Consider the following 18,130-nt stretch of genomic DNA (forward strand, 5'->3'; position numbering starts at 1 on the left):
ACTCCTTGAATACACCTTTTACATTTAAACTGTAAGTACAAGTTTATCTGTCAATGAAAAGTGTTGTTAACGTACGACTGGAGAAGAAGTGATCAGACCTCTAAGCGCGACTGTCCAGGCTCCACAGACACTATAGTATATACTATTCACACTATTCCCCGGTCATTACGTCACTGGAGTGATGAAGCGACCAAAAAGCGCGACTCATCACGAACAATTTAAGCCATGTGTCAAACTCAAGGCCCGGGGGCCAAATCCAGCCCTTTTGAGCATCCAATTCGGCCCGCAGGAGAAAGCAAAAATTACAGATAAAACTATAATCATTGTGTAAATGAAACTCAACACTCCTGGTGCTTATATCATATGAATGCAGTCATTTTTAAGGTTAAACAGTTGAAAAAATGTAAAATTCTTACAAAATCCTTCAATTTTTCTCAAATTTTGAGATGACTGGAAATTTCACGTGAAGATCCTATTGGGACTGATAACTACTGTATGTATATGTAGAAGTGTAAACTAGTGCACAATAATGTTGAAATTACTTATTTTCCCGCATACAATCTGTGGCCCAATTGAGATCAAACTGCTCTGTATTTGGCCCCTGAACTAAAATGATTTTGACACCCCTGATTTAAGCAATTATAGTTGCTGAAGTGATGTTCTGTGTGAACAGTTTCATAAAAGGCTCATATTCTCCAAACACCTGCTTATTTCACCCATCGAGGTGAAATAAATCACTCCCTTCCGGGTGGTTGCCATGGTAGTTCGTGTTATCTTTGCTCCATTGATGATGGATTTTAACCCAAGGTTTACATACTCAGGGTTGATTGACCCACTTCATACCAGCTGTAATAGAATCAGATACCCAGGTATGTTGACCCAAAGTTTATGGATAGACTCAGATTTTGTTGAACCTCCTTTCGTGAATACCCCTCATTAGTGTCCAGCTTTGTGTTGGAGTATTGCCAGTTGCATGTTTTAGGCTTCTCTAAGCATTAGCACATGATTACAGTATTACAGATTAGCTGTTAGCAAACAATTTTTATTCTCTTCTTTGCGTCTTTACTGCTTATCTATGTCAAAAGATGTTGGAGAATGTAAATAATTACAGATAGTACAGACAAATGTATTTACCCCATGTGATCTAGATTCATGTTTGCTGAAACAAAGATTAAAAAAAAAAAGACATCAACTTCTGTTTACAAATGAAAAAAAAAATAAAACAGAGCAATGACTGCCTTCATATACAAAACAATATTTTGCTGTCATTTGGCACTTTGGAGCGATAGATATATGGGTTGAATCACTGATCTTATACCCTCCCCGTGTACTGCCAGTAGTGCCAAAATATTCACCATGCAAACTGTATACTTGGCACAGACATGCGTACTATTGTGTAAGGGTACAATGTTTGTCATGTAATAAGTATAAGTTTGATCCTCCTGAAAAACATGTTCACAACAACATGGTTTAAACCCTACAGGAGGCAATATACATACAATTATACCAAAATAGTTGGTGTGATCTGTGAGATGCCAACAGCAACACTAATAATCTGCAGTTTCTCCTCAGCGTGACATACTTAGGAATGCTCTTCTCCTGTCAAAGCTTGACTTAATTACCTATAATTTAAAGCCTGATGTTAGAGTAGCTATTCCATTAGCTCCATCTTTCAAGCCATTAGTCATTGTCAAATTTTGAAATACACATGGGTTTAATGTCTAGGTAAAAAAAAAAAAAAAAAAATCAACCTAGTTGTTATCTTTGAATTAAAAAAAAATTAATTCCCCAAAGTTTCACTAAATATTTGACATGCATACTCTGGTAAACTCAAGCTGTCACCCACTTTGGAGAGAAACAGCATGGTGAGGATGTGTTGATGGCACTGACATTAGCCTCATTGAAAGGACAGCTGTGGGAAGGCGGGCGACGAGCCTCAGAGCGATATGTTGTTGGAGCGTAGGATTAAAAATAGATTACGCTAGAAAAAGGCAGCAATCACCACCACTTTTTGTGTGCATGCATCTGTGTGTTTGTGAGTGTCTGGGACTCACGCTGTGTCAACTGAGCACTGTATTTATGGCTGCGTGAAGCTGACAAGTGCCCGGAGAGGATCTTATTTAACATCAGATTGTGTGGGTGTACAAGTCAAAGTGACACAAGTGAGGGCGTGGAAGGTTTTACAATCTGCAATTGAGATCTGAGTCGCACAGCTTTGTTTCCCTTCAGAAGCTGCTTAGATAAGTATTCCTTATCAGTTCATCTCTACGTGTTGGGATTCTTAAGCCAACTCTATTATTAGTGTGTGCAAAACCATTTGTCTGATCATGCCAAGCATTTACCGCTGATTCTTCTTTGTTTACAGGCAGAAAGGGTGATGAATAAAGATGATTTGCTCTTCTACAAAATATGTGTTAATTTGTGCAAAAAACTCCTGAAAAAACTACACCATTGGAAGGGTAGCAGAAAACAATAACAAAAAAAAGCATGTGTTAAAAGCACACTGTGGACATTTTGACCTAAAAAGCTGACCCATATGAGTTATTTTAATGATTCCTCAGAACAATATACAACGCTTGACAATATCAATGCTCCGAGCGGGGCTGCCCTTTTGAAATACCGACGATGTAAATTTGGAGAGACGGATCGTCTTTGGCAAGGTCATGTGACCTGGAGAATGCCTGGAGAACGTTTTACTGTATGGCAGTCACGTTACCACAGGCTCAGATATATATAGTTCACACGTCATGTCACAACATACGGGCATTTTCCGACCCGGCGCAATTGTTCTGGGCAGCTGACACAAGTTTAGCCTCTGTTTACAGCCAAAAGAGCACAATATGGTAGTTTTGTGTTGGGTTAATGGTGCACTTATCACCATGATAGTTCAGTTAAACATGGATTCTTTAGTAAGGGAAGTCAGCAAAACAGATCCGTAACTTCAGGATAAGGATTGGCTCTAAGGGCTGGGGTGTGAAGCGGGGCTGCTAAGTCTATGGGCTGGAGGAGCAGCCGCCATTGCCACATTCTTCTCCCCGCCGCCAGAGAAGTGGGCTCGCCTCGCCGTATAGAACAGTATAGAAATGGCTAATGAAGCTGTCAATCTGCTTTTATGTTTCACTAAACTCCTCTCATCATATCCTGTAAAATTTCCATCACCAACAACACTTCCCATAATCTACATTATTCATACACGCCGCTCGGCATCAGGTCACATTTGTAAATAACCATATATATTTTTTATAAGCTTTGTGCCAAAAGGTTAAATAATTCAAGGTTTTTCAGCACGCGATAAAAAGGCTAAATTCACACTGGGTGTGCTGTGCTGTGAAGTCAGAGCTGTGTGTTATTGTGCTCAGTTTGGAGGAATACCAGGCTGTTGGCTGGTTCTCAGTGTTGTTAACAGGCCCATCAGTGCTTTATGCTTTTTCAGCTGCATTTCCACATGTTTGCGTCTCCCGCTGCGCAGGGGTGGACATTAAATGCTGAATAGAAGCAGCATGCTGAAGGTGCACCATTAGCTGCTGAGGCAAATAAGAAGAAAAACAGCCTGCTTTCCAAAGTGAGCCCTCCTGATGGGTATGTGTGTTGCGTTGGGGACAGGACTGGAAATAAAGAGGGAATCTGCTCTGACCTGACAGTGCTAATGCTATAGTACAATCAGGGAGGAGATTAATAATTGCTGTTTAATTTAACACTTCGGTTCACACAAACAATCAAAGTGAAGCTTTTCGGTTTCAGGTTTTTGTTTTCACTCATACCTATTCAAGGGTTGTATCGGACAGGCTTATATGGAGACGGACAATCAAAGACACATGCATATTAATCCTCCTATTATCCTCAAATATTACTAACACATTTTAAAAGTCGCCAATTCCATCTTCTACTCCTCCGGACCATACACTGTAAAAAATGACGGCACTCCAGGCACTACCTTGTTATGAGCATTGCTGTGTTTTGGCCACTGCGGAAAGGGGTGGGGGCTGTGAGCAACAGCTGTCAGACAGTCCATCAAACACAATCCTGGCTCTGATTGGTTCTTTTTGCTCAGTCAAACAATCTGGCAATCTGCCAAAGGCTGCAGGAGCAGCAGGGGGGACTCAATGAGCCTGTTTTTTTTTCACACAAACTACTAGTTTCATGTAAAGCTGTTCTTACGTAGTGACAGCAAATATGACAAAAAGTCACTTTTATAAGTGTTACGGACTGCACCTTTAAAGGGGACATATCATGGTTTTAAATCCTTCCTTTTTAGATATAAATCATACAGTTGTGGTCTATATAAAGTGGAACTGCAATGCTTGGGTCTGAATTCCTCATTATTATAGCTCCACCCCTTTTCTACCCCTTTTCTGATGTGCTTCTAAGAGCAACTCGTTTTGGTGCGGTCTCTTTAAATGCAAATGAGACACTTCATACCCCGCCCCCTCTCCAGGTTCAACTCCACCCTGCTCGGCCATTTTTGTAGTTTGATAGAAGAGATATGGCTATGTAGCGGCGCAGAAAAAGTTTATTCAACAGAAGACTTGTCCATCCAGCTTTACATGTTTGAGTCAGAGTCAGACCTGGCGGAGCGAGATGAAAATGAAGATGATGAACCTGCAGAACCCTAACAAGTGAGCTAACACAAGCACCGAGCTAACGCTAGTGCCAAGCTAATGTCATGAAATGCATTTTAATACAGTCTTTTCGGAGACAAAAACGGCAAAATGAAATGACTAATGAAAACTTTAGACTTAAATTAAACCACGTAGGCCATATCATCAAGGATCTAAAACGAGCACACAGCGCTAACATATGAAGACGGTGCAACTGCTAATGCTAACAAAACAATGACAGGGACGTCTTATCATCACACTTTTTAGCGTTATTTACAGCTTACCGAAGTGCTCTGTTCGTCGTCTCCAAAGATAGAAGGAATTGAACCCTCAATCAGACAAAGTCTTTCGGCAAATCCTTCTTTATACTGGCGGAGGTTGCTGAAGCAGTCATCCTTGAAGTGCTTCGCACACACAAAAACGACCTTACCCACAGATGTGGGTACATTTCCATGAAAAATAAAACTCAACCAGGCACTTTGAAAAGGTTCTGATGCTGGGAGACGTTGTAATGAAGCGTGTGGGTTACTACATCCAACAACCGAACATTTTGATTTCTCCTCTCGTAACTTCTGCATCCTGGAGCTTGGACTACAAAATAAAAGCGAGAAATAAAAATGGCGGATTGTTCGAAGTGTTGGGCCTGGAGTCGATGTCCTAATTTAGCAGTTCCGCTAACGTTATTGTTCAAAAAACGTAATAGAGAATCGAAAAATCGAAACAGATTGAAAAATATGACCAAAACAGAATATACTGTAAAGATATCAACGGAGCACCTGAAGAGACTAATTTGAACTTTTCTGTACTTCTAAACAATCTAAATATACATCAAAATGCATTTAAGGGCTAAAAAAGTGGATTTAGCATGATATGTCCCCTTTAACAGAGGACCACCAATGAGTGCAATGTGTTCAGCACATTGAAAAAAAACATCATAATAAGTTTAGGCTTAATCAAATGTATCCATCAAATTAGGAGAAGTCATGAAATATGAGGCAAAAAAAAAAAAAAAATGAAGTCAACTATTATTTGTTAAATGATAAAAATTGTTTGGGGCCAAATTGACCCCCAAGGATAATAGGGTTAAATTATAATCTTAAATAATTTATGCTGTACATTTATATGAGGCTTTTACCAATGTCAAATATTTTCTCATATTACAGCACACCAAATCCTCATTTTTTCTTTTCTGAATAAATACTTTTACATGGTAATATTTTCACATGTAACTGATTCAGTCCTGTAGCTACTATTTTATTTATAGTAATAAGCTCTTTTTACATTCTCCCACTCATTGTCCCATCAGTCAGAAACACTTTTCCTACTTGTGGCTGATCTCTTGCTGTCTCTATCATTCTTTAGCTATTCATGGCACACGTTTATGCAGTGCACTTGAGAGAGTTTTGCAAGCGAAGCAGAGGGATAAGCAGTCAAGATTCACTAAACAACTTAAGCACACTATACAAGCTGGAAGGGTTGTGGTTTCCCAGCTTTGTCAATTAGGAGTGTAAGGGAGGTTTGTAGCAAAGATGTGGACTCAGCAGATGGAAATCTGTGATGCGTGTCCTACCAGTCAGCTCATTAAAGGAGCGCTTGCACGTGAATAAGGAGGATAAACACGAGTGTGTAAGTTCTCCCATGGCCTCAATTATTTTGAGATGGGGAAGGGGTTTTTGCCCCACCCATAGTCCCAATACTCTGGCATTTGAGCAAGTCCCTCAACACATAAATGCTTGGGAATACATGTCGTACACTGTATAGCAATAGAAATTAATCTAATTTTATGTCTATCTATGATTTTACGCAACCGTTATTATAATTAAGCTCTTTTGGTGATATTTAAAAAAAATTCAAAATTCAACCGAACAATTATTATTCTTATTCTTATTATTATTTTGTTCTTGCCTTAATATTCAAGCAAAAATAAACACGTCAAACAATGTACTGTGCACAATTCAGGAGTTATCACAGCCTGAACTCACCAGGAGTCAGCACTCAGTGCCGAGTGTGTTGTACGTGAAACAATACATCACTGGTGTATAGAGTTAACCAGATTGTCAATAGTGGAATGTTGATTGTTGTCCCATTGCTCCAGCAGTGCAACTTGGAGATGGCCCACATTTCCTCAAACCACAACACGTTGTCTTAACTCACTGATCCAGAACATCCCAAAGGTTTTCTTGATGATTCTCTGTGCTGCCAGTCTCTCTGAAGCCACTTCTAAACCGACTGATGGTGGAATTATACACATTCAAGTGTGTTTACACGGCCATCAGATATATCCCAGCTTTCATCATGGCAATGATACACTCCCTCATGACTTGTGACAACTGTGGCATTGTGACTTGTAACAAAAGTGCACATTCCAAGGTGGCCTTTTATTGATCCAGCTGCACTCAGTGTCTGAGTATTGGTCACGCTGCTTGACCAACTCTGTGTTATGCTCTGTACAGCTCAGGGGTGACACATTAGTGCCAAAAAGCAGCGCACATAAAAACAAGAGTCGCGCGCCGTTAACACCGTTAATCAAGTCCACGCGCCCTCACTTTCGCTGCGCTCTACATCACATTCTGCGCGCTCAAATGTATTGAAGAGGGCGGGCTATGGGTTATGTTTTGTGAGCCTAGTATAGACTACTGTTTCCAGGCCAGAGCCAATCCAACGCCGAGTAGGGTGGGTGTTCCACCCCAACAGAGTCAGAACCTGCTGCATGTATTCACACTGTAATGCTGTCATTCTTAATAAAGCTTATGTATCCTTGTTATGGTTGGTGCCTCCTGGCCTCTCAGCCTGCTCTTCCTTCTTCTTACCTAACACACTAATGTGACGCCATTTGGAATATTCAGTGAGTGAGTTATCTCACAGGGAGTGGTCAATGGGAAGTGGGTCACCAGAATTGTACAAAAGAAATAATTCTGTACACCAATAAAACACTATTAGTAGTGTTATTTAAGTGTTTATATTTGTGTTCAGTGTTTTTTCCCTCCTGTGTGTACCTAAATGACCAACATATTCTCAGTTGCGGTGAAAAGCAGCTAACCGACCCTCAGCGTCAAACATTAATGCTAAGGGGGTATCTCGTGTTAACCCCCAATTTTCACTAGAAGAGGCTCCGCTGCGTTACGTCTGCGCCACGCCACAAGAGCTGATAGGTTTCCACTTTAGTCTATGTGTTTATTTCCACCAGGTCCACTGCGCTGCGTGTCTGCTACTTCCCAGCTTTGACAGTCCGGTGCATATAAATATCGTGACACTGCTCTGTCTCCTGACGTCACAGTCGTTCAACCGGAGTGCTCTGTGGCGCACTCAAAACGTAACCGGTGAGGATTACTGGACGGCGGACAGCGGGGCAAAACTGGATCGGTGCCGTGGTTCAGCGGAGACGTATCCAGTGGAAACTCCCAGTTAAGGGTCGTTCCGGAACATCGATATATGACAAGTTGGGAGTGAGACTGGAATGAACACCTGAGTCAGTGAAATTGAAAGGGAAACTTATTTAGATTGTAGACTTCACTGTATTAACCCTTGAGCAGTGCCATACCGTTTATTAATTTTGACCTGTGCAAACGTATACACATGCTTTTAATTATGTTGCGTTTGTCTAAGTCTCGGGGTGCCTGGGTAGCGCGTCGTCTTTGAAGTCTTTGAAGGTGTGGGTGTTTCCCATATCTCAAATCTGCGTTTTCTTACAGGTATGATTTTCGACCCAAACCTATGCCAAACTAACCATGTGAATAATTCACTGTGGTGACCTTGGAAGGCAACAGTCAAAAGTAAATCCCAAAAGTGACAGAGGCATACTTCAACTAACTAAAATTAGTGACACCATCTCTAATTCTTACCTGAAATAATATACCCAATAAAAGATAATGGATATCAAAATATAGGCAATTTCTATTGAGTATATTATATCGGGTACTACTCTAATTTTTTGGCACTAGAGTACTGTCAAGTACTTTTAATTGGGTATATTACATTGGATTAAAATCTTCCAGCGTGATGGTGTTACTAATTTTAGCGACAGTGTTCTATGGTTAATACCTTTTGACATGAATTTAATGATTTTTTGTTTTGTTTTAGTTATTTATTTTAATAATTCTTGTCCACCATTTTGAATGGTTTTGGCAAAATGGTGACATTTTTCTTTTTATGTGGTATATACTACTTACATTTGACTGCAAATGACTATTGTTATCTTTTGGGATTGTAAAGTGCTGAATTAATTAACAGTTGACTGATTGATTATATCAGAAGCCAACAATGATCTCATGATTGGAATTAGGCTGCCATGGCTCCCTCATCACTCTCCACACTATGGCTTTAGGGTTTCACACTTTTGAAAACACTCATTCATTTGTCCACATGTCACAGTTAGGCTCTTTGAAATTGGCTTCTACCCTTACTGCTTTCTATTAAAATGTTCATAAAACATATCCTACCTACTTAGGTTGATGGGGGATAATTAGTGTTAGTTGCTTCACCTGTCAGTGTTTCGATGCCAATGGCTACCAGGTGTAATCCCAATGATAGAAGAATTTAAATATAGGCCACCAGATGCCTGTGGTGGATAGCTTTGTTTTTTGGAATCGGAACTTCACACAGAATGACAGAATTCTTCTGCAAGAGGACAATTTTTCAGCAAACACAGTTGGCGCATCAAAAATATAAGCTGAAACTCCAAAACACAAACAAAACACTTATTTATTCAGAACTTTCAGAAGTCGCTCTTTATTCTGTGCTGACGGTCATTTAACAAAAACAGAGGCGTATAGAATAAACATATCAAGAGTTTCAATGATATTTTGTTTTTCTAAAGTTTTAGTTTCTACTTCATTCAGGCTAAATGGAAGAGAAAATACTCAACTTGCAACAATGTCAAACCTCATTTTTACTGACCATTGGATGATACCAAATGGCCTTTCAGGATTGGTAGTTTTTCAATGTTTTTGATGGTTTTGGGACCTCTGTTTATCAGATCTGCTTTTACCTTATAAACAACACGGCTCCTCTGCACTGTACTGGTCTTTCAAATGTTTCCAAAATCAATATGAAACTTACAGCACCGCAATGTGTTTGACTCTGTTGGTGGTGGAGGTGGCGGTGGGTGGGGGGTTGATTCAATGTTTTTTTTTAAATGGTTAAAATAGTTATGCCTCAAAACATAAAAAAGGGAAGTAATGAAGAATAAAAGAGATATTCCCATAGTTTTGAAGACAGGACGAAATTGTAAATATAAGCGTATTTTACAGGTTTTTTTGTGCTTAATTGAAGGTACTTCAACTTCTGCCTCCATGCTTTTATCCATTTAAAATTCATTTTGGTTCATCTAGTTGTGTTTAGTTGACAAACTGACATAATAGTTGCTTGCGTAATTGGAAAAGTTGCTGCAACTTTTTCATTTATTTATTTATTTGAAATTATGATGATTTACCCTTTGTGTTGCAAAGTGTGAGCGTGAAAAAACAGCTCATGGGAGGTGCACATAGATGTAGCCAACTGTTTCAGTAATGGAACTGCAATTGCAACTCAACCCTGGCACAACATGGACCAGTCTGAAATGGCTGAAACATGATAAACATTCTGCCCGTAGGAGGAATAGATATCAGCAGGTGGAATGGGAAAGAAGTTCAGTCATATCCAATGTATTCATGTCCTCTTGTGACCTTTAGATGACTAATGCACAAATATGATAATGTATTTTATAAAGGCAGGCTTATGGAGTCCATTTACATTTTAAGGAATTTGTAAATATTCTGGACTATTATGCACTTTTGAACAATAACACGTTATTATTATTAGTATCAGTGTATCTAAACTCATTAAAGTGTGCATTAAGGCAAATTAGTGGATTATTCCCAAATGCATTTTTATTTTAAGTTTTTGTATTTTCATTTTTTTATCACTGTTATTATTATCATTTTTTTCATTGTGAGATGCACTGCTGTTGTTTTCATGTTCAAAAGAAAAATGAAAAAAATTCTAAATTCTTCTTAGAAAATGAAGGGATCATTAGCAGATACACAGCGTTTACTTCACACAGTTTTATCTACCCACATAGGCTACATATCTTCTTTTTTTATCAAACAATAAGCTTTTTAATTTGTGGAAAAGTGCAAATGAAGTGTTTGAATACGATCGCCTCAGATATTTTTTTTTATTGTTATAATCCTGATTTTTTTTTTTTTTTAAATATATATATATATATATATACTGTACATATATATATATATATATATATATTTTTTTTTTAACCAAATTAATGTTGGCCTTAACTATGTCAAAAAAGCAGGTAAGCTGTTTGCGCTAATTATTAATATGAATTTACGTTAGGAAAAAAAAAAACTATTTATGGAACTACATATATTGTATATACACATACATATGACAGTGTACTGTATAAATATTATAAATCAATATTGATGAAAAATTACCGAAAATCCCAGTTATGTCAGTAGGAATCAATGGATTCGAATGACCTGCCACTAACTTCCGGGAACAAATTCAGTCTTACATGAATCATGTGACGGTCAAGCATTTTGGACTTCCGTTGTTGCAACTCTCTTTCTATACGGCTCTGGTAGAAGGTTGTTTCTACACAGAGACAATGAATTAAAGACAGTCACGTTAATAAAACACGAGCATTAGTCTTTCCCCTCTACTGGTGGAAACCACAGTACAGGAAATAAGCCACTCATGCATGCTCAGTGAGAACATCAAAGTGTCAAAGCCACCGCTGTCTGCTTGTGAGCTACAATGGTAATGTTAAATGAGGCCCGATTACAGCCCTTTTAACAATAATCCTATGATGTATAATGAGGATAACGCTGATCTTTTAACCTGCTTTGCACTCCAATGAAATGAATCCTGGGAGGATTTTAAAAAGGAATCCCTCATTTGCTCTCTGAGTAAGTGATCCGTAGCCAGTTTAAAGTAGCCGTGAACACCAGTAGTTTTGATAAAACTGTTTTTACTAACCAAATCACTGTGTTGATATCAGACTGATTCTCTATTCCAGTGGTTTGCAAACTTTTTTGGCCCAAGCACCCAATTTTTCATATTTCTGAATCCAAGTACCCCCTTTGTCTGACTATAGTGATATGATATGAGTGATAACACACATTTTAAAGAATCACATTTTGTAAATTATTGGAAGGAAACAGTATTCAGTGCAGTGGTTCCCAACATTTTTTGGATCGTGATTTAATATCAAGAATTTCTGCCGACCCCAGACATTTTTTTTCTTGAATTAGTTTTTGATCATGTTTGTGCTCAGATTTATTTATTTATTACTGCATTTTAGTTGAACTAGATTTACAGTATATTTCACCAAGTGAAAGTATAGAAATATGGTTGTTTAGGATTGTGTTTTAATTTAAAAGAAGAAGAATTAAAAAATTTCAAAAATCCATTTTAATATTTCAGAAATATCAGGCAACCACATTTAAACTCCAGGCCCAAGGTTGAAAAACTCTTATATAGTGGTTCCTGAATTTTAATCATTTGTGGTCATCTCACACCTGGGGTGGGACCAAGACTGACACTTTATTTGTTAATTTTCCACTCTCTGTCTCTCAAGTACCCCCTATAGAGCCATTGCGTACCCCTAGTGGTACACGTACCCCCATTTGAGAAACCCTGCTCTATTCGACCCCGTGTGTCTATAACTGTAGCTGCAACAACCTTTTCTTTAGTCTGCTCCCCTCAGATAATCACTTGATAATCAGGCTGTACTATAACTCAGTTATGCTGACAATGTCAATGCATTGAGTAAGCTCAGTTTGGCTCCATATGGGTCTGCTTTATCACACTGATCAAAGTGGAAAATGATGTATCCCATAAATGGTAAAGCCCTGACAGCTGAGGCTACAAAATGAAAGCTTTTACACCTGACTACAAAGGACAAGAGAATAACTAGAATATGGAAAGAGTCAGTGCCTGTATCCTGACATGTGTTTAATAGCTCCATCTGCCACCTTTCTCAAGCAACATCTAAAGACTGTCACAAAAGCATAATATATTTAATTATTCCTGCATCTCAATGAATCAATAATGGTGATGTGTCCTTATCTGTAGGGGGAAGGACTTTGGTCACGATGTGGACTTTATTGTCACCACACCAGAGATGGGGAAGGAGGAGCATCTACTCACTGCTGTTATTGAAAGCCTCAAGCATCAAGTAAGCAGTTATTGACTCATTTTATGACTATGCAGTAAAAAGGTTTAATATTGTTGACTCATACCGGTACCTCTGATATGGTTTGTGGACAGAAATGGTTTGAATTCAACACATTTTGAGATATAAAAACAACGGTAATTGACCTACGACGGTAAAGAACCTCCATCAATTCCTCTTTTATACTTTGCTAAGGGCAAGGGCAGCTTACTCTCTGGACCCATGGCCAGTCCATTAAAAGGCTATAGCACAAATACAAAATTGCAGCCATCACACACAAGGACCATTAGTGTCAATTCTGAGACTACTATGAACCGTGTTTAATGTGGTAAGAAACCAGAGTGGAGGAGAACATCCTACAGGTAAACTCCACAGAGAAATAATCAGACTTGAACCAGAAGCCATAAAGTGATTGCAGTTTTTCTTCTGAAAAATGTCTCCACTGTATTCTGGAAATATTGTGTTAATAAAAGTAAAATGAACAATAAAGGGCAAAATAATGTTCTCCCTTTGTGGTGGGAAAACCACAGAGAAAGAATAAACCTAGAAATTAGCAACAAGTACAAACTCACAGCAAAGAACACACAAGCTGTGATTGGCCACGTTTACATGGGAGCTTTAATTCCTCTTTAAAGTGGAATAAAAGTTAATTCCTCTTTAACCTGACCTTGTAAACACCTAATTCCCAATGCTTATTCAATTCCGAATTAAACTTAATTCCAAATTAGGTGGCTGGTTAATTTCCGTTTATAATTCCGAATTAAACAATTTCTCTTTCTTGTAAACAGTTAACAACACTTAAAGCCGCTTCAAGTTTATTTCAGTCGTTTTGCGCATGTGTGACTCGCGGCGATGACACGCTGGATGACAACATAATCCAACATGGCGGCCTGGAATAGAGCAGACACTATTTAAAAATAGCCTTAAAAGACATGGAGATTATGAAAAAAAGGAGATGGACGGAGGCATAAACATGCAGACATTAACACGGACACATGGACTTATCTCACACATGGAGGTCAGCAAATGGAACAGGTTTCAGCGGACAGGTGATATTAAGACCCTGAGATGGAATAAATGCGTCCCCATACTGCTGCACAGGCTGTAATATCACCAAGTTTATCATTGTAACAGTTGTTAGAGCTTCTGTCTTTACCAAGGAGCAAATAATTCTTACTGGTTATTGTTTTACTGGGCTTTATTTACTGGTGATTAGTTCATATCTCTCTTACGCTCCATAGACCAAAGTGTGTTATTGTCGAGCTGCTGCTTCAAAACTACAATCAAAAATAAAGGTGAAAACAGTTCTCATGTGTAATCTTCTGTGTTATAGCCGACAATAAACGGTTTGTTGTATGTTTCTCCCAATGGACGTGATCGACGTGATACGTTATGTGCTCCCCTGTCCATTCAGAGCCTTCCCAACTCCCAGACCTAAAGCGGAATTAACTAATAAACTTAATAATTTAATTCAGAATAACTAAGGCCATTGTTGCCTTACAGTTATTCAGCTTGACATTCATGGGTTTGTACCATCGACTGAGGTGCAGTATTTTCTTTGTTCTCTGAGATACTGGTTCCTCCGTTTAATTCAATATTTGCACGATTTAGCATAAACAGAAGACTATTTTGGATTTATTTTATACGCGACCATTGTAAAAATTGCCATTGTACCTGCATTTATTAAGGCATTTCTGCAGTCATTCATTTGACTGAAGACACCTTAGTTTGAAACAATCCACAGTATTACACTTTGCAGGCCATTGTATGACTATCATAAAAGGTCAATTCAGGATCCAGGTTCATCTGTTTTTGATGCATTGCTATGCAACTTGCATCATTCACAACTGTGAAGCCTTTAAACCGATTCAATTTGTGCTATGCAAGTAAAATCATATACCAGTAATGAAAGTTTGCCTGCAACAATTGGATAATTAATAAAGTGAATAATTAACCTGTATGATTTTATTCTTCTTGTACGAGTGAAATTATTTAAAAAACATTTTTTTACAGGGACTTAGAATGGAAATGAGCAGCAGTGAATAATTTGTACTGCCAATGGAAAATGAATATTAAAAAAAAAAAAAAAACGAGGGCATGAGAAAGAGAGAACTAATGTGAAGGAGAGATTAAACAGTGTTTAATTCAACTGGATAGAAAGTGAGAAGAGATGGACATTGTGTGTGAAAGTGCTTTCACACCAAGCCTGACGATGTTAATAGTTTACATGCAAATAGTGTTTCATTATTATTTGCACCTCTTTGCAGCCGATGACAACATAATTTAACAACACACAGTGAAACTGAGGTAATGTGGTCGCTTTAATGGATTTCTTTTAAATTGCGGTTTCTATTACTTCCACTGTAATACGACAATAGTCATGTACACGTAGCACCTCATTACATCTAATGTGATAACTCCTGTAATTGCACATATCATACAATTATAAAGACTTGATTTAAAGGTCCCATATTATGCAAATCAACTTTTTTGTGCTTTTAACCTTGTTACAATGTTAATTCCTTATAAAAAACACCCCCAAAGTTTGATTGGGATTCCTTCCCTCGTCTCTGAGAAATCCTCAATAATCCTGCTCTCTGAGCTGCTTCTCTGCCCTCTTGTGAAAAATGAGCAGTGACAAATGGTAGTGACGTCATTAGCATTCTGAACCGCCCCCTCCAGGAAGTGCCTGCTGTTGGTGCCGCCCCTCTACAGTGAACACTGCAGTGTAGGCACAGAGGGAGTAGACATTGTATCTCCTTTGACTTGATCTGACGTGTTTGTGACCCAATGCGATGCAACGGTTGAGGTGATGAACAAATGATAAACACCTTAAATGCACTATTCCTGTATTTAATAAAGATGAGGAGGAGAAGAAAGTGAATTAGCAGCTTAAAACTCTGGTGAGTGTTTGAAGCTGTTGCTGCTGCTGGATGAACACAGCGCGAAGACGGACTCACACAATAGCCGCTTAAATATCCATGTGTTTTACTGTTATGTGCTGTTTTTTTGGCTGAAAACAATAACAACAGTGTGTGGATAGCAAGAGAAAATCGTTTTGGTGATCACTGATCTGTCTCAGAGTGAGAGAGTCAGTGTATAGACACACCCACTCATGAATATGTATAAGCAGACAGCAAACAGCCCATTGGCCAGAAAGTCACTTTTTAGAGGGCTGAAACTTTGGAAAACAGGCGAGTTTGGGAAAATAAACCTCAAATACTATGTTTTTGGGGTTCTTAGAACAAATGGAGATGGGTGAAAAATGCATGATTTGTGAAAAAAAAAAACCCATTATTTTAAGTCTTTTAATGTTTATTGGTGATGAAGCGTTCAAAACCCAAAAGAATGAGCCCACACACAAACCTTCCTATCACCTTGAACAGGCTGTGTGATGCATTATGTACTGCTATTCGTGATCCAAATTTCCTGCTCAGTTCTGCGGATGTGACGTCAGATGTTGCTGTATGCGTCATTTGACGTCACGCTTTGGCTGATAGTTGCAGTTACCCTCTAGGCCGGGGGTGTCCAATTCCGGTCCTCAAGGGCCACTATCCAGCATGTTTTAGATGTTTCCCTCTTCCAACACACCTGATTCAAATGATCAACTCCTCATCCAGCTCTGCAGAAGCCTGATAACGATCCTAATCATTTGAATCAGGTGTGTTGGAAGAGGGAAACATCTAAAACATGCTGGATAGTGGCCCTCGAGGACCAAAATTGGACACCCCTGCTCTAGGCCGTCGTGTCAGTATTGAGTCTTATTTTTTTATCCTTATCCTATGCTCCTTTAATGATTCACTTCAAAAGCTAGGTGGTATTTCATATGTTGTCCATCAAATAAAAGGAGCATTGAGATGGCCATAAAATTGCTCCACAGCCCCCACAGATCCACTTTGGGTATTATGGAATATGGGGTGTTCCCAAATCACAGTTGCATTTGTGGATTTTATTGTTGTGGATACGAATCTGACATAATAAAATAACGTCCAAATGGGTCTCGGGCATTATGTGTTGATGAAAGACCTGCAATGCCAATGCTGCATTTCAAGTTTTGACCAGAGGCGGCGGTAATGCATCAAAATACTGGATGCAACTGCTGTTTAACACGAGATGCAGAAGTAGAATTGGGACATTGTGCTAAAGTGTCACATTAAAAGTAGAGAAAGCTCATCTTTCTCTACTTTGTTGTTACATGCTTTTTGCACAATGTTATAGTGTTGGCACGGAAGTGAGTTGACGTGTTTTGGACAGCAATTAAAAGATTATTTTCATTTAGCAGACACTTTTATCCACAACAACGTACAACACACGCAGTTAGAGTTGAGGGACTTGCTCAACATCCACAGTGATGGCCCAGGTTGGACCCTTCGATTACAAGCCTGCTTCCTTGTTCTTATTCTACATCTTCTGTTTTAAATGGCCATTGTCATCCAGCATTTTGATGCATTACCGCCACCACTTAATTGAAACCTTACCGTATTTCCTCAGTTGCTATTACAGTTGGTTTGTGCAGTAGAATTGCTGCTAAAGTACTATATAAAAAAATAAGAATAAATAAATACATTGAATAAGTTCTTACCTTGCTTCAGGTAACTTTAATTCAGGCAACTTTCCAATTGAGGTAACCTTCTCTTTGAACATAAATTTGTTTTTAGGGCTAAAGCAAAGCAAACTAGAAAAAAATATTTCACAAGAACAAAACACATCATTACAGAATAGCACACAGATAAATGGGACTCTAGGTTGGTTTGTAAACTGTGGTTAAAGGGACTGGAAAATAATTTAGCTTAGATGCAAACAACATTAATATCGCTGTCCTTTTGCTGTTAGTGCTGAATTCTACACATTTTATGTTGCTTACAATTCTTGCCACTTTATTTATTATGAACAAAATTAAAGCATCAGGCCAGCCAAGCTAAAAAGTCTAACAGACTAAGATAGATATTATCATTAATATTTTTAAATCTATGGACACCAATTATTTACAGAGGAAAAAAACATGCATTTTCTAGTAATGCTTAGGGCTGACAAATAATACACCACCCTGGATGTTTATCCTTCGTGGCACTGCTTGAACTCTCTAGAGAAAAACAACACTGCAGGTGTCTGGACAAGAAATCACTGGCAGCGGATTGCTTGTGATTTTTAATGCCACCACAACAGCTAGTATTCACTGGCATTGCTGGGACTTGTTGACACAGGGTCATCAGCTCAAGCCACATGGTCACACAAACTCATGGCCACACACTTGCAAGCTCATCTAAAAAAATAAACACAAGCTCAGTGAGTACACACTGGCACCAAGCGAAGAGATTCCTCATGCCACCAATTCCAACCAGCAATCACTAAGAGTAAA

General features: G+C 38.6%; 1 protein-coding gene across 1 annotated transcript in view; it reads left to right on the top strand.

The window, feature by feature from the left end:
• Positions 1–18,130, top strand: part of dntt (deoxynucleotidyltransferase, terminal) — a 114,162-nt gene that overhangs the window by 39,588 nt on the left and 56,444 nt on the right. Inside the window, exon 8 of the mRNA XM_028468999.1 lies at positions 12,672–12,774. Coding sequence (XP_028324800.1) covers positions 12,672–12,774 — 103 coding nt within the window. The remainder of the gene's footprint in view (positions 1–12,671; positions 12,775–18,130) is intronic.

Source organism: Gouania willdenowi, chromosome 15 (assembly GCF_900634775.1).
Source record: "Gouania willdenowi chromosome 15, fGouWil2.1, whole genome shotgun sequence".
NCBI classification, from domain to species: domain Eukaryota; kingdom Metazoa; phylum Chordata; class Actinopteri; order Blenniiformes; family Gobiesocidae; genus Gouania; species Gouania willdenowi.